This window comes from Crinia signifera, chromosome 3, assembly GCF_055691185.1.
Source record: "Crinia signifera chromosome 3, ASM5569118v1, whole genome shotgun sequence".
Lineage (NCBI taxonomy): Eukaryota > Metazoa > Chordata > Amphibia > Anura > Myobatrachidae > Crinia > Crinia signifera.
Genome location: NC_139219.1, coordinates 199,863,018 through 199,887,903, shown reverse-complemented (window position 1 = coordinate 199,887,903; position 24,886 = coordinate 199,863,018). Strand labels below are relative to the sequence as shown.

Here is a 24,886-nt window from a genome sequence, read left to right as displayed (position 1 = left end):
TGCACTTAATTAAATTCATAATGTGGCACACACTTTGGCCATATCACTTTTCTACATCAGACAGACACTTTATAACAAGAGAATTTAATCAACATTTTGCAAAGTTCTATTATTTTTGACATCCACTATTGATCTTTGTAACCACCCGCAAGTCACCCTGAGCTAATAGAGAATAAGAAAGTAGACTGGCACAAAGCAGTCTACCATATGTTTATAATGGGTCTCCTACCATTAATAAAGTTAATGCCATTACTTTGATATATAACCCCTGTAGTTTCTATATAACATATTATAAATTAAGCATACAGCTAAACTTTGAATTTATCTCATTTACAGAATAAACGTTTGAAACTGAAAGGCAGATGTGTCCTCAGGGGTCCAGTTCAGTTTCTTCATTAAACTTCATTCAAGCATACATTGAAAAAATGCACAGGGTTACGAAACAGAATTTATTTCTTCCTTTTCTTTGTCATACAACCAGGGATGCCACATGAAAATAAATATTCTCAGTTATAAAACAATTTTATTTCTGGATATTAAATCTAATATTGCTTTTATCACATTGCAGAGTGGATGTCACACATAGGAGGTGTTAGGTAATACATGTTTTCATACCCACAATGCTCAGAGACGATGTAAGTTAAAGTAAAAATGTCGCTTTGTCTTTAATTAGAATGCATACTGGTTGTCAGATTAACCCATAGCACATTTACAGAGATTTACAGCACATGTTGTGTACTCAGTGTACCACATGTTTTACAGGAACCATTTCCCTCCAGTTTATACATATGAACATACAGTGAACCAAGGCAAAACACTAAATGGATTTGTAAAAGACCAGGGGCCAGATGCACTAAGCTTCAAAAGTGATAAAATGGAGAGTGATAAACAGCCAGCTAATCAGCTCCTGCTTGACATTTTTCAAACACAGCCTGTGACATGACAGGTAGTAGCTGATTGGCTGGCTGTTTATCACTCTCCATTTTATCACTTCTGAAGCTTAGTGCATTTGCCCCAGGAGCGTGTGTTTCTTATAATTTAGGCACGGGTTTTGCTGTTAGGTCTTTCACCTTGCCATTGCATTCAGCTTACATATTTTCTACTTGCAGTTGAGTGTTGCTTATTTTGTGCTTTTTTAAGTATATACTATACTGTATGTCTTTTTTTGTATACTTTTAAATATACAGTGGGTTTACATGAGTACAATAATTGCAAATAAAACTTGAGGTATTAATCAAGGCAAGACATTTGTTCGTCCATGGAATGTATCTGTCTAGTGAGAATCTGCAAGTTAAAAATATTTATTACAGTAATTTTTTTTAAAAACTGTCAAAGCTGCTTATGGAGGAGGTCTTCATGGAATTTTTCTAAGCACCATTTTTTTTTCCAAATTCGGAAGTTACTGAATGAATGTCACAGTATGTTAATGTCTGCTGTTTAGAAGTAAATAGAGCCTTGTCTATCATCTCTCCTTCCTTTCATTCTGTGATGTTGGCTGGGCAGACAGTAACATGATATTAGAAGTTCAAGGCCCTTTCATATTTGAATCTTTAGCAGACTGGGGTGCAGCAATGGCCTGAAGGCTACAAGAAGAAGGATCACAGAATCCTGCAGGACCGGCCGAGCCTGGTGGTCCAGGAATTCCAGGCTGTCCATCAGGTCCAGGTGGGCCTCTCTCCCCGTCACGGCCTTCTCGACCATAGCTTGGTTTTCCTGGTTCACCTGTGAACAAAATATAAAGACTTAAGCAAGAACAAGCTTCTTTCTGAGTCAGTGCAGAACATCTTTAAATAAATGTGCTAAAAAATACTTAGAAATTATTTTCTGTGCTGAGTGACATTATAATTTAATATCATGCAGTGATCTCCCTCTCACTCTCCATGCACCGTAATTCACCAGCATTTATATGATATATAAAGAACAAAATCAAAATAATCTTAACATTATTACATATATTAGAGGGTCTTGCAATCTAAAATCCAATGATGAGTTTTAAAAGCCCACTATGAAAACATTTTAAAGATATTTTCAACATAAATGAGCACAAATAGCGCATATTTGGATAGTTTCGAAAAGGGCACCACAGGAAACAGCACAATTTATTTTGTGTCATGAAAAAAATACTCCATCAGCATTTAATGATTCTGCTTTTTTTTTTTTAAGTTACCGGTTTATTTATAGTGAAACACTAAGGGAAGAACTTCTTCATAATTTGTGAATCAGCAAAAATAAATGTGAAATAAAGTAACTCTAAAACATTAGCTGCCCTAATGTTGCATTTTCTGATCATTTAAAGGCCTGTCCACCAGGGAGCAGTATTGAGCTGTTGAACTGGGGTTGTAGACCTTTGGCCTCTCAAACAAATGTCTTCATCAGGGTATGTAATGGTGTGTACACACGGTACTTTTTGCCTTCCGATGTTGACGATATAGTCAACATCGGATCGAATCGGATGCAGATCGCAAGGGTTTTAACCCTTCAGATCCCAATCTGGCTGTGGAACTTCTAAGACACCACATCAACACTTCGTTTGCGACTCTGGAAAGTGAGTATTGGTGGTATTTTGGTTTTGGGGGTTGGGGGGAGGCAGTAGATTGACATTCTGGAAAGGTTGCCAAGAGGTGTAACACCAGCCTTGGAATATCTATAATAGAATTAAGGTGTAAAATGCACAGTTGCCCATGGGTCAAGTAGGACTCCGCACTGCATTTCCTGCATCTGATGGATTCAACACAGTTACTTGCTGCCAACAGACCCAAAGATGTCACCTACACATGATATAGCAAAGAAATAGCAGACACCACATAGAACGTTGGGTTTAATCAGCGCTGGTCAAAATATCTAGGTCCAATCACAAATTTTGATATCAGGTCTGTCAATGCACTTTCCTTCCCCTTGGTTTCTTGCATGTTTTGAAATATGTACAGCACAACACCATGATGGCATCAAATATGTATTTTAAAAATGTTGGTAATTCTATTCATTAAGCAGAGTACACGATCATTCTGGATGTTATAGCTTATACATTAATGAAATACAATAGGATGAGTGATCCCTATTACATCCTAGAATTCTGATTGGCCAAATATATGTTTTCACTGCATCGACATAAACAGTATAGTACATATGAAATGCATTCCATATTATTGTTCAAGTGCCTAGGCAAGACCAGAAAATACAAGAAAGTATTTCTAATGTCAGGCAATGGCGTGTGGCTTGTCTTAAATGATCCAAAATGTTACTATTATTCTAGAACTGAACAGTAGGATATAAGTAGGAAGTGTTCGTACCTGTAAGACCTGGTATGCCTGGCATTCCCTTTGCACCTCTTCCTGGTAATCCTCTTTCTCCCCTTTCTCCAGCATCACCTAATACATACAATAATATTTCACACATTACACCTGGATAATAAATCTGCCTGTACACTACCCACAGAAAAAATACATGTTACTTGGTTTTGTGCTATTAATAGCATTCTTTATTTCACACACAAGAGCTTGCATTTGTCTGAGCACTTTTCCCAGGAGAACTGGAATTATGAATCATATGCCATTTATGCAATTATGCAAAGCAGTCATGAAAGCGCTAGAGGAATATAAACATGAAAAATGAGGTTCCCATTCACACAATAAATATAGCAAAGGTTAAAGTACAAATTAGGAATCATGGTGAAATGGAAATGTATGATGATCTTCATCATCCTTCAGCTTTGTAAATAGTCTGATGACAAATGCTCACTCCAAGTGTTTCTCACCATCTGATAAATGAAATTATTATTGCTGTGATGTATTGACACTACTGTAGTTTGTAGAAGTCTCACATAGCAAAAAGCAAAAAATCAGCTATTTCAAGCTTATATTTTAATGCCTGATGTTGTCCGCATAATGACGCCATAACGCTTATGTCACTGTGTAGCACAGGTGACATATGTGCACCTTTACGTTCATAATTTAAGCTACCGCTGATATATTACAGTTTCAAAGGCCTTTATAGTAGGGTGTCATAAAGCTTTTATAGAGATGTTTTAAAGTTGATATAACCTGACTTTGACAGTCCGTATATCTGTACATCTCTGGGACCACGTACTAAAATGTTTGTTATGACAAATTTTATGGATTTAATCACCTTACTGGAAGTTTGTTTCATCAAAGTGCAAAGAAACCAACACACTGCACAGCAGCTGTTTAACTACAGTGACTGTAACGGAGCAACATAAATCTGGCAGAGAATTCTGGGAGGAATAGTTCAAATAAAGTGTACGTTCTAGAGATCGCTTTCAGAATACTTTCCAAAAAGAATTCAAATAGTAAAATATAGAAAAGTTTAGTATGTTATTCACAGTATCAGTGTTTTTTAGATTATATATTATTTTCAACATGTATTCATAGAAATATATCAATGAATAATGACACATTGCTACAATATATTTGGCCATTGCATAGTAGTTGCCACTGACAGAAGTGGTGTGCTTCAAGGCATTATGCTGAAATCAACACTACACCATCTCTATGGCCAGTATTCAATGCTCCCGATTCACCATTTCTTTTAGGCGAATCGGGCTGTTTTCACTGCTTGCGGTGAATCTTTTTCACTGAAAATGTGATTCAATGTTCACTGTTCGCCAAAAGGCGGCCAGTGCTTCGTTTCATGCTCGCTGCAATCCGCTGGTGTATTTCAATGGGGTTTTCACTGGGATTCGCCAAGAGTGTATTCAATGCTAGGATGGCGAATTGCTTTCTCCCTGATTTTCGCCATGATTCATCGTTTTGCATTCAACATCTTTTTAAAGTGAACTGGAAAGTGATCTTTTAAAAGAAAGGGTTTTTTTTTTTTTTGGTGTAAAAAAATCTGAAATGTTTTTTTCTTCAAAGGGGCATGCTATAATAATGTGCTTGAAGCACATTAATATATATTACATTTTTTTTTTACACATTCACCAGCAGGGGGCCGGGAGTTGGGAGCCGCTCATTAGATATTCATATCTTCACTTCACTCTGGTCCCGGCTTGTTACGTGCGGGACCAGAGGAGCGGCTCCCTACCCCTGTCCCATGCAGGGGCGGGCTGGGCCGGGGGGCAGAGTGCCATATGCCCCCCGGGCCGCTTACCCACCCACTGGCTGCGGGCCGTGCTGCGGCTGGATCAGTTTCTCCAGCCCTCCTGCACTGGCCGCGGCTTACAGAACACGGCCGCGGCTACAGGAAAATGGCCGCCGGCCCCCTGCACTGAGGACATGTTCTCAGTGCAGGAGGCCGGCGGCCATTTTCCTGTAGCCGCGGCCGTGTTCTGGAAGCCGCGGCCAGCGCAGGAGGGCTGGAGAAGCTGATCCAGCCGCAGCACGGCCCGCAGCTACTGAGTGGGTAAGCGCTCTCCCCCCCTCCCTCCCTCACCCCAGCATATGTGTTTCTGTCACTGTGGGGGCATATCTGGCACTGTGTGGGGGCATATCTGGCACTGTGTGGGGGCATATCTGGCACTGTGTGGGGGCATATCTGGCACTGTGTGGGGGCATATGTGTATCTGGCACTGTGGGGGGCATATCTGGCACTGTGGGGGCATATGTGTATCTGGCACTGTGGGGGCATATGTGTATCTGGCACTGTGGGGACATATGTGTATCTGGCACTGTGGGGGCATATGTGTCTGGCACTGTGGGGGCATATGTGTATTTGGCACTGTGGGGGCATATGTGTCTCTGGCACTGTGGGGGCATATGTGTCTCTGGCACTGTGGGGGCATATGTGTCTTTGGCACTGTGGGGGAATATGTGTCTCTGGCACTGAGGGGGCATATGTGTCTCTGGCACTGTGGGGGCATATGTGTCTCTGGCACTGTGGGGGCATATCTGGCACTGTGGGGGCATATGTGTCTTTGGCACTGTGGGGGAATATGTGTCTCTGGCACTGTGGGGGCATATGTGTCTCTGGCACTCTGGGGGCATATGTGTCTCTGGCACTCTGGGGGCATATCTGGCACTGTGGAGGAATATGCGTATTTGGCACTGTGGCAGAATATCTGGCACTGTGGCGGCATTTGTGTCTGGCACTGTGGGGGCATATGTGTATTTGGTACTGTGGCAGAATATCTTGCACTGTGGGGGCATATCTGGCACTGTGGACATCACATTGTGCGGTGTAATGGGCATCATGGTATGGGGCGTAATGGACATTACGGTGTGGGGAGCATTGGGTAATTGCCATCACAGTATGGGGTGTAATGGGCATCAAGGTGTGCAGCATAATGTGTAATTAGCATCACAGTGTGCGGTGTATTGAGTAATTAGCATCGCAGTGTTGGGCGTAATGTGTAACTGGCATCATGGTGTTCAGCATAATGTGTAATTGGCATTACGGCATGTGGCTTTATGTGTAATGGGTATTACAAGGTTCGCTAAAATGTGCAATCTGCAGGTACACAATACAATCATGGTACAGGCAACGCCCCTTATGATAGGCCACGCCCCTAATTTTTCGGCGCGCCTACGGCGCGCAAAAGCATTCCTTCCAACGGTGACTTGGCTGATTATGGGCCAGTGCTCTGGACTTGCCCCCTAGGCTAAAAGTTGCCAGCCAGCCCCTGGTCCCATGCCAGCATTCCCGGGGGGCAGCCTCTGCTGCCTGTGTCCCCGGGAGCCCTCCCCCACATATTCTGGGGTAGGCAGGGAGGCTTACATCTCCCTACCTGCCTCCGTCCCCCGACTCCCTGCGGCATTCGCCACAGGGGTTAAAATTCATCAAGTGGGGCAGCGAGCCCCTGCTGCATTGAATAGGGTGACAGGGAGGGCTGGCAGCGAATGCTGCAGACCTCCAGAACCCTGCGAGTGTGCAGGGAATCCTAAACAATGGAATAAAAACATTGAATATTCCCCTATAAATAACTAAGAGACTATTGCATGACAGCGTCGTAATGCCAATACAGTACTTTTATTTTTCGATCTAGAATCTTTAAAGTCATTGTATCTGTAAGGTTAAGCAAAAATGAATGCCTCACCTTGTCACGCATATCCTATTGAAAGTTACTAAATTGTTACAATGGATATTTATTTGTATTTATTTATTGTATGCTCGTTTTTTTTTATATTTTAAATTGCCATGTGCCAAATATTTATTTTGTTCAACACAGTAGTGATTTTATTTTTGTTTCATTGCTCTTGATCATTATGTTGGAATATTTAAACCACCTGCAAAACTAGATAACTGTTAATGGAATTCCAAACTATGTTTTATTCATAAACCTCAACTAATAATAAAAAGATATGTACATCATTAATTTTTCTTTTATATTCTGACATAAATAAACTGCCTAAAGTTATTTTGAATATAGCTAATTGTCAGCAAGTGGTGTAAAAAAAAATACACTTGGATATCACTTCTAAATTAATGGGGTCTCCAAGGTGAAAAAGGTCATTATCATTATATATTAGTTCACTAATGCACTGTTGATGAGGTTAAATGTGGATAGATTTGAAAAACATTTTTTAACACAATATTAAATCAATTATTTAGTATGAGATGAATATTGACATCCGTAATTACAGCCCCCAAAAAATGTTTTGTTGTGGTAATGGGTTTAAACTACAGTACAAGTGTGTCCTCTGTCATTGTTGCTGCAATCACGTTAAATAGTCCTCATGTATCACCTAGCCATAAGTGTGTTTTCTAGCGTTATTTATCTTTTCGTGCATTTTCACAAAAAGATGCTTCTTATTCATTTTGGTGACTAGATGCAGAAGGACGAATATGTGAATAAAGTTTAGGAATAGAGAAAATTATTTATAACCAAAGTATCAAATACCAACTGGTCTATCAGACAGAAGCATTGCCCATTGTCGTTTTACACAATAATATGTCATACCTTTTGGACCTTTAAGACCAAGTTGCCCATTAGGGCCTTTGAGCCCAGGAAGTCCTCTTGGACCAACATGTCCAGGTACACCATTATCTCCTGGGGTTCCAGGGGGACCTGGTAGACCAGGTCGTCCAGGCAGGCCAACTGCACCAGATTCTGGTCTCCGAAGACTGGCTGCCAAATTAGCTAACTGTTCTGTAACAAAAGGATTAAGCCACATAAATACAAATTCTATTGGTTAAAATCAAAAACATACAATTTGTCAATTACTTTATTATTATTTTTTATTAAAAACCTCTCATTAAGGAAGAGATGAGCAAACATTTTGTTATACTTTAGAATATGCATTTTGTGCCGATTTGAATTTAAGTAAGTGCATATTTCGTCAGTGATCATCATCATATGGTGATAACATCTGGATCAGAAACTGAATTGCCATAATGTACAGTGCTTACAAACAAAATGCAATTAAACATTTAATTAATCAAGGGCCGGATTCAGCTTTGTAATTTTATTAAAAAGGAACACAGCTGGGCAAAACTATGTTGCTCCACAGGTGAGGCAAATGTACAGTAATATGTGCAAGAAGATGAAGATTTGGGTGGGGTGTCTTCACACTGAAATCTAAACTGCAGTGTAAAAAATAAAGCATCAAGTATTTACCCTGCACATAAAATATAGAATCGACCCAAATCTAAAGGATTTGGTATGAAATACCGACGGTCAAAATCTCGACAAGGTCAAAATCCTGACATGGTCAAAATACCGACATTTAAAATACAGACAAGGTCAAAATACTGACATTTAACATCCCGACAAGATCAAAATACCGACATAAAATGTAGACAGGTGAAAAAGTCAACATGACTTTCGGTCGACAGGTTGCGAGTGTCTGACATGCACGCACGCACGTCCTCGTCACATGGCTGAGGATGGGGCAATCCCTGCCAGTCTCCACTTCAGGGAAACTGGCAGGGTTAAGGGGAGTGCGGTTAGCGGTGGGGGATCAGCTGCGGGCTCCGTCAGAACTGGGTGTGCGAGCATTCCTTCTGGTGGCTGCCAAACAGCGGCGGATGGCGATTATATTGCTAGGAGCAGCTCTTATGAGAGATGCTCCATCTGTATATATACATATCTGTATATATTTTCTCCCCCCGCCTTGCATTTACCCATTGACTATTGATCCTTTAACCTGAGCCCCTTATGGGCACTTCCCCATTGGAGCTTTCATATTACCTGCCATTGTAGATCCCACAAGACATCTAACACCACCAAGTTTGTAAGAACTCTCCCATGCAGTGGCGTAATTTCGTTCCAGTTGCCTGGAGGCAAGACATATATATGTGCCCCCCCCACACACACACACACACTTGATTGAATACCCCCCTTAATCTGGCCCTGGCCTAATTCAATTATAAATGGTAATTTACTGTGCTAATAAAAGGGTGGAAGCCCCTGCCTTTAACATCTAGGGCTATTCAATCACAGTCCCTTTCCGTGGTGCTGTACATTACCCAGTAACACACATTAACCCGTAGTATCTGGGATACAATCTCGTAGATATGGGTTAACAACACGTTCTGGGAATCTGTGGTCAGGGTATTTAATGCAAATTTCTGACTCCTCTCTGGCTTAAACAGAAATATGTGTTACACTAAGTGCAGGGTAATTAACCACAGCTTAATAAATTTGGCCCAAGTATGTTAAATATATGATTACATAATTTAAAACTAACATTTTATTCATTATACTTAAATATGTGTAGATAAAATAAATATGTGGTGATAGGATAATTGTGACCTTTAGAAATCTAAACATTGTAAATTAAGTAAAAATATTCTGGGCGAGATGTAATAAACGTTGAAAAGTGATAAAATGGAGAGTGATAAACCACCAACCAATCAGCTTCTATCTGTCATTTTTCAAACACAGCCTGTGACATGTCAGGAGCTGATTGGCTGGTGGTTTATCACTCTCCATTTTATAACTTTTCAAGCTTAGTACATCTGTCCCTCTGACTGATAAATACATCAAAAACATCCAGTAGTTTCCAATAATACATATATGGATAACCAGAAAGATTAGTACAACTGATCTGTTAATTAATATACAGTAGGTTGCTATATTTACAAGTATAAAATGGGTACATATGTGCACAGGTAAAGGTAAATATTATTAGACTTCTATATGTCTGCAGCTAATCTCCAGCTCTCTACAACCAAATAGATTCAAATAATAATCTGCAGCTGAACCGGCATTTATCAGAGTCAATCATCACTAGAGAAGGGCAGATAATCCCCAAATCCATACGCAGAAAAACGCAACATAAATGGGCCTCGGCGGCTGTGGGGAACAAATTGTATCCACAAGGTTTATGTAACAAATAAAAACAGCAATTAATCCTAACAATGTAACAGGAATGCAGCTCGGCAGCTGATGAATAAATTGTATCTGATGATACCGTTTCAAAACTGCAGACAGTAAGAGATTCTCACTCAGACTGTATAAAGTGGAAGAAACTGTACATTAACATAGAGTATGTATCTCATGCGTTGGTAAGTAAGGTAAACAAATTTATCATCAATTTCTCTGTATGAAGGGTTAATTCCCATATAAGTGCTAACATGAAATAAGCCAATCAGTAGTCAGCCAACTGCATATTAACAGTCATACAGGTATTGTATATTTATGTGGTAGAAAATAGTACAAATAGGTAAACAATGATTGCCGGCAGGACTTTGCTGTCAGCTGTATTGCCTAGGTTGGTGCCTTATTCGTGTACCCAGAGAAGACTGAAAGAGTCCTGCCCAGTGGGCCAGATACGATGCCATGTGTTCCACTCCTAGAGCTTGATCATAGAACCGCCTCATATCAAACAGATTACTTTAATTTAATGAGCAAGTTAGAGCATCATTTCACAAAATAATATAGCTACAAACATAAAACAACTGGAATGTATGTAAACATACATGTTATTATGTATGTAATATATGTGCTGGCTGTTTTCCCCCAGGAATCCAATACCCCGAATGTATTTGGCACCATGCATAAAGTTTCACACATTCCTAAGCCCACCCCAAGACTCCTGTGAAACTAGCCAATGGGAGTCCGAGGATGGGTTTAGATGGAATATGCAAAGCCTTATTCTGATTTGCGGGTGCCACATGGCTCCAAATACACTCAGGACACTAAAACCCTGGGGAAACAAGCCAGCACATATACTACATACATGATAACATGTATGTCTATGGGGGGGATATTCAAACTGTGGCACTAGCCTATTCAATGCTGACGTTTCGGACAGCACTGAAGGCTATCAGTTTTGTCTTTTTTTTTTTAAGTTAAATCTGTTTCGAAGGAATCGGCCTTGGATTGTCGTATCCACGTCTGTTTTCTGACAATCCGTGGCCATTTCGGCGATCAGTGGACTTTCCGACTCTCGATAGTCGGAACATTGAAAACTAGTAATAAAGTATAAGTCCGTTTGTGTCCTGTGCAGACCTTCCAACAGGACTCCTTCCATCAGGTACAAAATGCTCTGCTTCCCTTTTATGATTGCTGTCACCTGGGGTGAAACAGATTTATTATCAATTAACTAGTTCAACACAGGTGACGGCAATCCTACATTATAGGGAAGTCCAGGCTCAGAGTACACGACATGGCTCATGTACCTGATGGAAGGTCATGTCGGAGGGTCTCTGTTGTACAAACAATATTCTCCCATGATTTTGTTTTCTGCAAAACAGGAATAACACGTCTATAAAACTATAGATAAGGAGCAATCCAATGTTTCATTTTCTGTTGATAAAGAAAGCATGTTTGCTGATGCCATAGGTAACACCATTGTTGAGGTTTACTAAAGCTTCTACAATAGACATGTTGTGGTGTTGCCGATAACAACCAATCAAATTCTAGCTATCATTTCTCTATTGCATCCTAAAAAAATGATAGACAGAATCTGATTGGTAGCTATTGGCAACACTACAACTTATCTGTTTTAGAAGCTTTAGTAAATCTACCCTACTACTCAGTTCTCTTTAAGTAAATACTAAGAAATGTCTCTACTGGAGAAGCCAGCACGGAAGTAGCAACATACGCAGAAAGTAAAATAATTTGAAATAGCTTATGCTTAACCCTTTGAGTACCAACATCTCTGTGAGAGATGTGCAAAATATCCGCTAAAAAATTTCAGCGTCACTCACATTTGTTATATAAATTCAAGTAAAAATTGTTACATGTCAATATGATGAATAACATTGTTGGCTTAGCAAATTTTTACACCGATTTTGATAAATTCACTTGGCACTCAGGCCCTGATTCTGGTTGACTTGGTAAGCTGGGAGGTGAAAAAGCCTTCTGTTTACAGAGTCCCAGAGGGCCCGCCCCACCAAATAGCCACCCCCCGCAGCCATAGTATCCCCTCGCAACCATGTGAGGGGATGTGTCACGAAGACACATCCCCATACATGTCCCGCTGGCAGAGAAATCATTCGTTCGTCGCTGACCATCAAATTATTTCTTCAGGCAACGCAAATATAAGTCAGTGGAGACTGCGTGTTTCTGGCCGAAGACAAGGCCGGCGGCTGATGTCACATGATGCCCCCCATGCAATCCCATGGGAACTCCTAGCATTTTCATGGGGACGTCCATGAAATGCTGGACAGTCCCATGGACGACACCCGATTCTGCCACCCCATGCCCCTGGCCAGCATGGGTCCATGTGAATGGATCAGCAACTATGCAAGTCGCCAAGTCCGTTCGCCCAGGGACCCTGCACATGTGCATACTTCATCACGCGTATGCACAGATTAAAAACATTGTTCCCCCATGCGAACGCGCTGGGGGAGCGAATCAACCAAAATGACCTCCTCAAAGGTATGAAAATGTTAGAATTTATAGTTTACTGTCCCTATGTAGTCTCTTAATTTTTATATATATAATGGAATTAATTATTTATATTAAAATAACTGTTGCCTGTCATTTTTCAACCTAAACTATTCGGTATGCTGATCAACATGAAAAGTTAATGAGTCTTAACATACCTTGCAAAACTCTCATGCATACTTGCTTAATGTGCTGATCTGTTGGTTCTCTACCCTAAGCAAAGAAACAAATGATTTGTAAAGACGAGTTATAATTATATAAAGAGAGGGAGATAGGAGAAGTAGGTAATTATATACACAGCAGTAGGTAATAGAGGTGACAGAAGTCAGTAATTATACAAAAATAGTTGGATAATAGAAGAAAGATACACAGACGTAGGCATAGGTAATGGAATTAGGCGACTAGATGCCAAGAATAAGGATAAGAAAGGTCAGTACATAAATAGAAAGAGGTAGAAATGGAGGTAATATAAGTATGCAATTAATTACATAAAGTTAGATAACAAAGATTATTAAGTATGTAAATATATGATTGGGTATGAATCAGAAATGATATAATATAATATAAGTGTGCTTTCAATACACAGTGTTAGATAGAACAGGTAACACCTACATGTACCAAAGGGATACGGTCATTATTTCCACAGCAACTAGGTCGAAAAGCATTGGGTCGACACCACTAGGTAGACAGGCAACAAGGTCGACATGGGTCTAGGTCGACACAAGCATTAGGTCGCCATGGGCAAGGTCAACAGTCAAAAGGTCGACATGGATTTTTTAAATGTTTTTTTTAGCCGACATGTGCCGACAGGCGGTATTTCATGCCCTACCATCCACTAGGGCGTGGTGGGTGAATAAAATAGTGTGCAGCGTGTAATGAGGCACCGTGCCCAAAGCATAGCGAAGTGAGGGGATGCGGAGCACTTCAAACTGTGTCCATTTCGACAGTGTTTACATCCGGGTAAAAAAAACAGAGAAAAACCCCATGTCGACCTTTTGACTGTCGACCTTGCCCATATCGACCTAATGCTTGTGTTGACCTAATGTCCTGTCGACCTAGATCCATGTCGACCTAGATCCATGTCGACCTTGACCCATGTCAACCTAGACCCATGTCAACCTAGACCCATGTCAACCTAGATCCATGTCATCCTAGACCCATGTCAACCTTGCTACCTGTTGACCTAGTGGTGTCGTCCTAATGCTTGTCGACCTAGTTGTTGTAGACCAAACGATCCACACCCATACCAAATGTCCCGATTTTCATGGGACATTGCCATTTACAGAGTACCGTGGTGTGTGTGGGGGCAATTGGGAGTAAGTCATTAAATATATAGTGATAGATAGAGATTTGTAAGATACAGATTTAGAGGTAACTTAAATATATAACTAAATACATAGCTGTAGGCAACAGAAGTAAAGGATCTGGGTAATTTTCTATGTATATACAGCAGTAAGTACAAGACTTTACAGATGCAGTATATTGAACAAACACATATGAAATAATTAATGACTTACTGCAGGGCCTTGGCTTCCTGGCAAGCCAGGTGCACCTTGTTCACCCTGCATACCACGAGGACCAGCTGAACCTTGAGGACCTTCTACACCTGGTTGACCCCGACTTCCTTCTGGTCCACGATTACCAGGCTCACCAGGACTTCCAGTCTAAGTATAGAACAATAAGTTTCAGTGCATGTAGATTTAGACAAAGGGTTATTTATGGAAGTGCAATACAATGCCATTTTTGTTGTGCACCCATTTTTTACAGGACACTTTAATTAATGGAATCCATGGATCTCTGAGTCAAGATGCAGGAGTGCACTTGATGGGAGGAGCTAAGTATGTCAGGGACAGAAATGGGGGGGGGGGGCTAGAGAGGCACATGCCCTGAGTGCTGGATGTGATAACCATAGGTACATCATGCAGGGGAAGTGGACACAGAGCCAAATTACTGCCTTGCCCCAGTTGACAAAAATCCTAGTTTCAGCCCTTTTACTAACACAATTTTTTATTTTATTTTTTAAATCAAGATTGGCGATTTAAATAAGATTTAAAGGGTGAAAATAGGTGTTCGGTCAGGTATTTCTATGGGCAGTCCAGAAATCTACCTGGAGAATTAGTTTTCTCCTGAATGGGCAGCATCCGTAGATCTCATGGGGTTAACACCATGACACTACAGACGGAGCCAGAGCACCTGCTACCTACCCCAAATGCAGCATGCGCATTGATATGCACTAGATCACATTCATTTTGACTGCTGTTGTTAGAAGGACATTGGGCGGAAATTCTGACAGTAAGAGCTTGGTGGGCACAGACAGGAGGCAGAATGAGCACGGGATAGATACGGATGACAGTTGTATTAACTATTTCACTTATACATTGCAGAATGTACTTATACAGTTATACAATAATGATAATAAGTAATGATAGGAAGGCTTGGCAAAATCATAAGGTTGTGCCACACCCACCCACCTAAAATATAAATGAAAACTACTAGGTGGTAGAGACGCATGGTGACAGGTGGATGCTTTTCCCTACCCATGGCAGACCCCTTACTTAAACCCATTACCGACTCATTAGTAAGCCCCCATATCAACAACCTTTGCATACAGGAATATGTGTAGTGCAGAAAGGCAAAGCAAAGTTACATCCAACTCTACATGGGTGTGGTATAGGGTTCCGACAGTCGTGATCCTGACAGTCATTAGCCCGACGTTGGGATCCCGACTGGCCAGATTCAGACAGCATGGCGAGCACAACAAAGCTACGCTCGCCACCTATTCTATTCTCTCTCTATGGGGGTTGTGCACCTCCACTAGGGAGAATAACTGGTCTGTCGGTGTTCTAACAGCCGGGATCCTGACGTTGGGTAAATGGCACCCCTCTACATGAGCCCCAGTATGCACATGGGGAAAAAAAAGTTGTCCTAAATTTAAATACATTTTACCTATATAATCAGTTTGCTAGGTGCACAAACTTGCCATATTTAAATACAATTAAATGGAATGTCTAGATATAGTATTTCTGTATTTGGGATATGGAGGATGTGTGTGAAAAAATATATTTAGATGTATTTAGGTCACTAATTACAGCATTGTGTAAAATGTTAAATGATTTCCCTTTACAAACAGATGGAGAGCCCAGAACACTATATTCAGGCTATGATAATTATAACTTCATAAGTCTTTTCTAAAAATATGTGCAAATACTTTAATAACTTATAGTTTCAAACATATTAAATACACTGTGTGCATTTTTTTCATGAAGCTGATATTTACAAGATAAATATAAATAGTTAAATTTAAGAAAATAACAATTTTTAGATGTGTTTTAAATAATTTATACTTACAGATCCTTTTGGTCCTTGATTTCCCACATCTCCCTAAAAAAAAGTTTATATAATTAAAACAATATGTAACATTTACTTCTACAAGCTTTGTAAATTAAGTTAATCAAGTAATAGTAGTGTTTGGTAATTGCAGATATTACATACAGTATGATATGTTGAATTCTAGCATCCTAGCTGTGGTAGATGTTATAATGCAATATAACTACTGCAGTACCTACTGCACCTGCATATAATGCAACATGGTTGTATTTTATTTATTATTTTTTAACAAATACTGCATAAGCAACGGTATTATTAACCCTCTAGTAGACCAGGAACACTGGAAGTAAAGCTTGTTCACAAAAAAAAAGATTGTGAATACTTATGCTGGCCATATATCCATAGGCGTGCACAGATTGAGTATTAAGGGTGCACAGGCACCCCCTAATGCTGTGCCCCCACCCCCACACTTATTGCTGCTAGTAATACCAAAGACTATTGCTTTTTAGACCTGTATTCCATTAAAATCTGCGTGTTTTGCATTATTAATTGCATTACACCATTGTCATATCACTACATATCTGTGTCATCCAGATATGATTTTGACTTTATTTGCATGTACTGTTACACAGAGTAATTAGAAGAAAACTGAAATAGGCAGGAGATTATGGTGTGGCTGAGAGACGTTTTATATTGTAGTGAGTGCTTGCCTGATTGGCGGTGTTAGAAAGACCCAATGGCGGTGTTAGACATTCCCAATAGGTGGTGCTAGGCACACCGCTTTGACAGTGCACCCCCTAATAAAATGTGCTGCGCACGCCTATGCATATATCGCAGCAGTGGGTGGCCATCCGATCCCCCGCAAGCTGCTAGTGATTTCCCGGGTGGCAGGATCGCATGCAATACATTGCAAGCGGTCCTTTCACATGTGATGTATCACAAGAGACCCCTGTTATTCGCTGCTGGGAGGGGGATCGAAGTCGGAGGTCGGACCTGCATTCAGGACTGACCTCTAACTCATTTCCAATGCACACAGGACCGCGCACAGGACCCGATGGCATGTCATACATATCCAATTTGGGACGATTTCTCGGCCGGGTCTATCGAGATGGGTAAAATCGGCCCAAATCACTGTAGTGTATGGGGGCCTTTAAAGGTAAAGTGGGGATATTTTTTTCTAAATTGAAAAGCGGAAATGCAAAGTAAATACAAATAAAATTTGTGGCATCCAACACATTGCTTTAATAGATACATTGATTTGATTGGTGTGATTAAAAAGAATAAAGTAGAGAAAAGTCATGTACATGAACAGCAGTATCATTATGGATGCTAATGTATTCATTTAAAAAAAAAGCACTGGCCTCGCATTATTGTTCATATGGACTTCACATGACCAGCAGTCCTGATCAACAGCAGAACTGGATATTCATCTGATCTATTCACACAGATCTATTCACACAGTACACAAACTATGACTGTGGATAGTAATAGGAAAACACTATTAGGATCACATGATAATTCTGCATTTTCTATACCTTTGCCATGGCAAAGCATGGGAGAGAGATTGCCTTCATGTAGGTATAAAGCAAAAAAATAGGTTGCTCTGATTTTCTTTATATTCCAGTTGTGTGACCGCACTCACACTTAGGTCAGGCGACAGTGGGGTGCCATATATATACATTATAATGTCTAGAAATTGGAAGATATTATAAGGCTGCATACGCTCTGTTTTAATTGTATAGGTGTATTAAAGTGTGAAATCCTCTCTCACTTATTGTTTGCTATTATTCGAAATAGTCCTGTTAACAGTCTCTCCTTGTAATGGCCAAATATCCCACACAGCATGAATAACAAGTACAGATCTCTTACTTGTTCACCCTTTTCTCCGCCAAATCCTTCTTCTCCAGCACCACCCTGAAATGCACAGAATACAGTTAAAATGCTTATATAATATTTTCTGTGCATAAACACATAACTATGTAACAACCCAACATTTATAGCGCGTTGAACTTACCTGCTCACCTTTAGGTCCATTCTCACCCACTCCACCCTAAAGAACACAAATTAGAGAGAATAAATGTTGACACATTCAATTAAATTAATTAGAATCCATGAAAACTAATAATATTGAAGAATGTGCCACAGACTACTTATAGCTTATATTTGATACTTTACAGATTATAACACTAAAAGAGGTAAACTTTTAACATTCTACTGTGTGCAAGGTACTGTGTACGATGCTGCTGTAGCTGTCTCAAGGTATCAGCGTTTTGACCCCAGACTTCTAACTTAATTGCCCCATATGACTTTAACTACCCCATAACACACTGCACAAGATATGATTTTGAAGCTTTAGAATATGTAACAATAGGGTTTTATACAATAAATATATTACAGGAAATGATGCTGCCACATACAGTAATACTCAAGCTTTTGTGATCAATTCTCAAATCTGGCCTTCCAATTGTATCCAAATTGTACATAATCATTTCATCATAGGACCGCCCACATTTCAATACATTTACACAATTTACAGCAGTGGTCTCCAAAATTGGTCCTCAAGGAACCCCAATAGTTCACATTTTCAAGGTCAGTGGCAGGTGCACAGGTGAATTTATTACTCACTGACATTTAAAAGATCCACTTTTAGAGCTAATTTTATTTATATATATATATACAGGTCGAGTATCCCGTATCCGAATATCCGTTATCCGAATTATTCCGAAATACGGACATTCCAGAAAGTGAAAAAAAAATTTTTTTTTGCTAGAAACTCACTGGGGACATTTGTAACAGCATCACTGGGGACATGATATGTAACTGGCACTATATATGTGCAAGACAATGATTGCTTGGCATTCAAATTCAGTGCTGAGATAGTACACACATTTTGTTTCACGTTTTGAAACCTTGTTTTTTGAACAATTAAAATATATTTGTGTGTATTTTATGTGGTAATAAAATATATTTGTGTGTATATTATGTGTTTATACAGCATACATGCAAGATACTTCAAAATACATCATTGAAATATTAAAATATTCCGAAATACGGAATAATCCGTTATATAAAATTCTCCTGGTCCCGAGCATTTTGGATACGGGATACTCAACCTGTATATATATATATATATATATATATATATATATATATATATATATATATATATATATATATATAATTATGGGCCAGATGTACTAAGCCTTGAAAAGTGATAAACTGGAGACTGATAAAGTACCAGCCAATCAGCTGGCAAGCCACAGGCTACGTTTGAGTAAATGTCAGTAAGGTGCTGATTGGTTGGTGTTTTTTCACTCTCCATTTTATCACTTTTCAAGGTGTAGTACATCTGGCCCTATGTCAGGAGCCCTGGAGAATATGCACTATTGGGGGTCCTTGTGGACCAAGGGGCAGCTTTATTAAGCTCAATGAAGTGATAAAGTGGCTGGAACTTTATCACCAGCCAATCAGCTCTTAACTATCATTTTTCAAACATGACAATTAGGAGCTGATTGGCCGGTGGTAAAGTACCAACCACTTTATCACTTCACCAAGCGTAATAAATCTTCCCCCAAATTTGGGAACCACTGATTTAGCATGTAGAATTTAAAAAGCGATATACTGTAAGCACATGTTTTTTTAAATGCTGAATGATGCGTAACAGACTGCTGCATTTCATATACTGGGTGATATATATTTATGCAAATTTCTAGACAGTGTGTTTTCTGTGCGCTAAATTGCCTTTTCTCATTTCTGTGTGTAAATAAACACAAATTGAGAAGGAGATGGGGAATTTCAGAAGAATCAGTTGAGATGAATGGATTAAATCCCAGGAGCAAAACTACTCTGAAAATATTTCAAGCATCCTGCAATTATAAGGAGATGTTCTAAACATGTGCTTACTAATCAGTGCAGTCAGAAATTGCCAGAGCTGGATTTAAGCTACAACAGTCTAAATTGTATAAATCAAACAAAAGTAATTTCATTACAAATCCCTCGCAGTTGCATAGATGACACTTAATGATAGTTTGAAATGGTAATAGAAAATTAAACAAATGAAGGCAAATAAACAGGAAAGAAACAAACTAATACAGAGATCATGTGATCTGACATCAACTAAACAACAGACTATTAGCTGTGATGCTTTAAACAGAATCATTTCTGCAGTTCCGCACATGGGGTTGGGGCTAGGGGTTGCATGCCTCGGATGCTAAATGTGATTCCCATACATGCATGCAGGGAGATAGTTGGAGGGGAAAGAAATTACCGCCTTGCACCGTGACCTGGGTGATAGAAATCCTAGCTTCAGCCATGATTTCTGTCATAAATTACTGCTATGACCCTCCACTATAGAATGTAAGCTCTCCCAAGCCAGGCCAAGCCATATCCTCCTCATATGTTTTTCCCTACTTAGACTATCTTCTACTCCTTACGACGACACCTAAACCTCAGTTTCTGCCTGCCTGATGCTTATATTGGTGCCATGACAGCTGATGCAGCAATGTTTCTATACCATGTACTTGTCCGGCATGGTCTTGAACTGTAAGTCTCTATAAGTCTCTGTTTTCTTGTTTACTTGTTTAAGTATTTTTTTTTAGGTGCTGCACAGCTCTTGTGATGCCACATAAATAAAGGATAATAATAATCAGTGAATAATGCTACGTCTTTACAGAAGATGAACAGCAGGGGGCCCCAATAATCATTCCAAGAGCTGCTGGATACAGTATAAATGTAATTCACAGTGCAATGGAATACCAGCAATATGGAAGGTAAAGCATATATACCTACTTTCTACCTGGCCCATGGGGGAGGACCAGGGAGTGGGCATTGCCTCATCATGGGTGGAGGTGCATTGGCGTGGACTCGCAATTGCGTCATCATGGCCCAGACCCCATTATTCAATGACCAGCATTGAAAATATAGATCATACATGACAGTACATTGCAGGACATACAGAAGGGGTTAAAACAACATGGGACAGACTGATGGACAGTACGGTGCAGGACATACCAATGACAGTTAGCACAATGCAGGATATACTGATGGGGAAGGGATGGTCAACACAATGCAAGACATACCGATGGGGGCAGCACAATGCAAGACATACCAATGAGGTGAGCACAATGCATGTTATGCTAACAGGATGGGGCTGGACGTGTTGTCCAGCAGGACATACAAATATGAAGGGGGAGGGCTCAATTCAGGGCATACCAATGGGGGCCAATACAATCTAAGATATACTAATGGGGAGAGGGCAGACAACACCATGCAGGACATAAAGATGTGGATAAGTTGGACAGATGTGAACTGGGCATACAGATGTAGAGGGGGCAGACAACACAATGCAGGACATATATATAGGGAAAGATAAATGCAGGACAAACAGCTGGGGATGGGTAGACAGCTTGGGTGTATATATAAAAAAGGGACATGAGTGGACAACAAATTTCAGGACATACTAATGAGGGAGAACACAATGCAGGACAAACTGATGGAGATGGGGTAGTCAGCACAATGCAGGACATACCAATGAAGACCAGCACAATGCAGGATATATTATTGGGGAAAGGGTGGACAACACAATGCAGAACATACAGATGGGGGGCAGCACAATGCAGGACACACTAATTGGGAAAAAGGTGGAGAACACAATGCAGGGAATGTTGATAAGGAGAGGGAGGACATCACAATGCAGGGCATACACATGTGGATGAAGAGGAGGACAGTTGTGAAGCAGGCATACATATGGCGAAGGTTGGACAACACAATGCAGGAAATATAGATGGGGCAGATCAATGCAGGACATACAGATGGAGATGAGGCAGACAGATGTGGAGGTGATATACAGATGGGGAGGGGGCGCACAACACATTTCCAGACATACTGATGGGGGGCAGCACAATGACATACTAATAGAGAAGGGTAGACTGTACAATGCAGGACATATAGATAGTAGGGGGGCAAACAGCACAATGCACAAAGCAGGACATACAGATGGAGATGAGGCATACAGATGTGGAGCGATATACAGATGGGGAGGGGGCACACAACAAATTCCAGGACATACTGATGGGGGGATGGGGGCAGCACAATGACATACTAATAGAGAGCGGTAGACTGTACAATGCAAGACATATAGATGGTAGCGGGGCAGACAGCACAAAGCAGGACACACAGATGCGGAGGGGGCATACAGCACAATACAGTACATGCTGATGGGGTGGGTGGAATAACAAGGCGAGACAGAGGAGGGGAGGATGATGGACAGATTGCAGGACATACAGATGGGAGCAGCACAATGCAGGACATACTGATGGGGAAGGATCAGACAGAAAAATACAGGACATACAGTTGGGGAGGGGGCGTACTGCACAATGCAGAAAGAACATGTTGTTGTGGGGATCATCATGATGCAGGACATAAGGAAAGTAGCAAACTGCACAATGCAGGACTGCAGTGGCATTAATTACACCCCATGCGGCGGCACATAGTAGGCCCTGCTCCATGCCCATTTGGCATTAGATACTGTACACACAAATCGTAGCAACTTTTCTATTCAACATTAGAATTTTAACTAAGGTAATAGAAAATCTGTCACAGACACAGCATCTAAGCTCATTATTTATTAATTGCTGCTAGCGCTTTCACATATTACATAATATTGCTGTTCTAAATGTGGAAGGCGTTTGGATCTCCTAATTAAACTCCTTCACCACTAAGCCATGACAGGTTAGTTTTTAAGTTTAGCTTAGTCGGATTGCTATGTAAACATATTCACCAGAACAAATCTCTGTGGGATATTTGTCTAATACTGTGTGTTTGTAGTAAGTAAAATGGTTTTGACATATTAAATACAAAGAACAACAACACTAAGTATACATAATGTATGGTGGGATGCAATTGCTGGGGGTGGCTGTAATTTTAACATACTTACCAAGTGAATAATTTAGAAAACCAAAGAAAATCAGCTTAACAATCACTAAACAACATCTTCACCGTCCACATCTAGAAACGGCATGTCTCTTTTCTCTACAATGGACAATGTAACTTGCTGATTTATTCTTATACTCAAATACCAATAATCTTTACCAAATGATTATCTTTCCCCACTGGGAGCTGGCTCCTAATCATGAGCTTCCTCCTCTTAGCTGCTGTGAACTGCTGCTGCCCTCTAGTTATGTCCCAGTGAAATAGCCTCCATTGTTCAAGTTTTCTGTTTGCTGCAGCCATCTTGGAGGCTGGTCTTTTGCTACTGTCCTGAAAAAGCTTCTTCTCTATTGCTATGGAACTAGTCTTGCATGGCTTTCCTTGCCTTGGCTCGGGATACAGTGCTTTACTTCTCCTCCCTGATATGCTCCCATTGTTGCCCTGATGTTTATTACTGATACCTTCTGTTCCCCTGCTACTGTACCTGCACCTTCCACTCATTATGATATTCAATGTTCTGCTTAACTTTACATTCGATGCATGACACTCCTACATAGGCTCACTGCTACACTGCTGCCCTGGTCTACTATTTTATTTTACCTTCTGAATATTTAGTTGGTTATTAATACCTCATATGTTGGTTCCCTTCAGTTGTGGCTATACCTTCTGTCAGAACATGGAATAACTGCTTTGAGCCATTACTGAGGATGGCAGGCCAGGTGGTGAAACTGCATACCTCTTATACCTCAAGTTATGGCTTTGGATTTCAGAGGCTGACACCAGTATTTCCATCATTAAGGGCTGTATCGCTCTTGTAATTATCCAGCTGAGTCCCTTGAAATCTCACTAGGGCCCTTATTCTGGTTGGTGCGGTCGAGCCGCATATGCGGCTCCGACCGCACCAGACGAATCCCCGCCCACCCTACGGATCGCCACGGCCGTCCGTACACGGACGGCTGGCGATCCGCATAAAAATGGTGGAGGCTACGCCTCCACCATGGTGGGAGCTGCCCCCTGCATTCGATGGTCGTCGACCATCGAAGGCAGGTCCGCACGCCGCGGCAGCTCCCGCAAGCTGAGACCACACGGACAATCGTCCGTGTGGTAGCTTGTATGGGGGCTGAAAGCTGACATCCGGCGACGTCAGCTTTCCGCCCCCATGAGTTGCGTCATGCCCTCATTAGCATGCGTACGCCCCGCGTTTGCATGGGAACGCCCATGAAACGCGGGGCGTATACATAGGGAAATGAGGGCATGAAGCCCCTCACTCCCCTATACGCCCCCTTTGCGGCGTAGTAACGTTATGTGCGGCGAATTCGCCTGCACATGCGCAGATTGACCTCTGCGCATGTGCAGACGGAAAACATCGGCGGTACGGCTGCACGCGGGCCGTACCGCGCGAATCAGAATAAGGGCCTAGGTTACTACGGAACATTTCCCGTAAGTGAAAGATGTTTAATTAAAGGCTCGGTCCCTGTAATTGTGCTGAATTTGCAAGTTAGGTAGGATGGCAGACTTACAGAACTTCCAAGATTTCTCTCCAGCTGTCCATAAGATTTATTTTGAAATTACTCAGAGATGTCTGAGTGCTCCTCAACTCTCTGTTTCAATATGAATTCCTGCTACTTAACCTGTGGCTTTGAAAAGCTGTTCTTGTTTATTTGATCCACCTCAGAAAGTTAAACGGTTATGGTAAATCAGTGTCTACAGTCAACAGTGTCTAGGTTGACAGTCATTAAGTCAACACTGGTCGACGTGCATAAAGTCAACATATACAAAATATGAAAACTGTCAAAACATAAAAAGGTCAACATGATCTTTTAGGTTTTTTTATGTCAATTTGTAGATTTTATCATGTGGACTCATGTTAATTAATGTACCATGCCCCCTGGCATGGCTTGC

The 24,886-nt window shown here is 40.8% G+C and overlaps 1 protein-coding gene across 1 annotated transcript in view; it reads right to left on the bottom strand.

Annotated features, from left to right (window-relative positions):
* Positions 1–462: 462 nt before the first annotated feature.
* The window catches only part of COL9A1 (collagen type IX alpha 1 chain), a 162,908-nt gene continuing 138,484 nt past the window's right edge, over positions 463–24,886 (bottom strand). Inside the window, exons 31-38 of the mRNA XM_083174961.1 lie at positions 18,072–18,107; positions 17,927–17,971; positions 16,079–16,111; positions 14,248–14,394; positions 12,889–12,943; positions 7,853–8,041; positions 3,291–3,368; positions 463–1,722 (exon numbers count right to left, since the gene is read on the bottom strand). Of these exons, the coding sequence (XP_083031087.1) occupies positions 1,526–1,722; positions 3,291–3,368; positions 7,853–8,041; positions 12,889–12,943; positions 14,248–14,394; positions 16,079–16,111; positions 17,927–17,971; positions 18,072–18,107 (780 nt within the window). The 3' untranslated portion in view covers positions 463–1,525. The remainder of the gene's footprint in view (positions 1,723–3,290; positions 3,369–7,852; positions 8,042–12,888; positions 12,944–14,247; positions 14,395–16,078; positions 16,112–17,926; positions 17,972–18,071; positions 18,108–24,886) is intronic.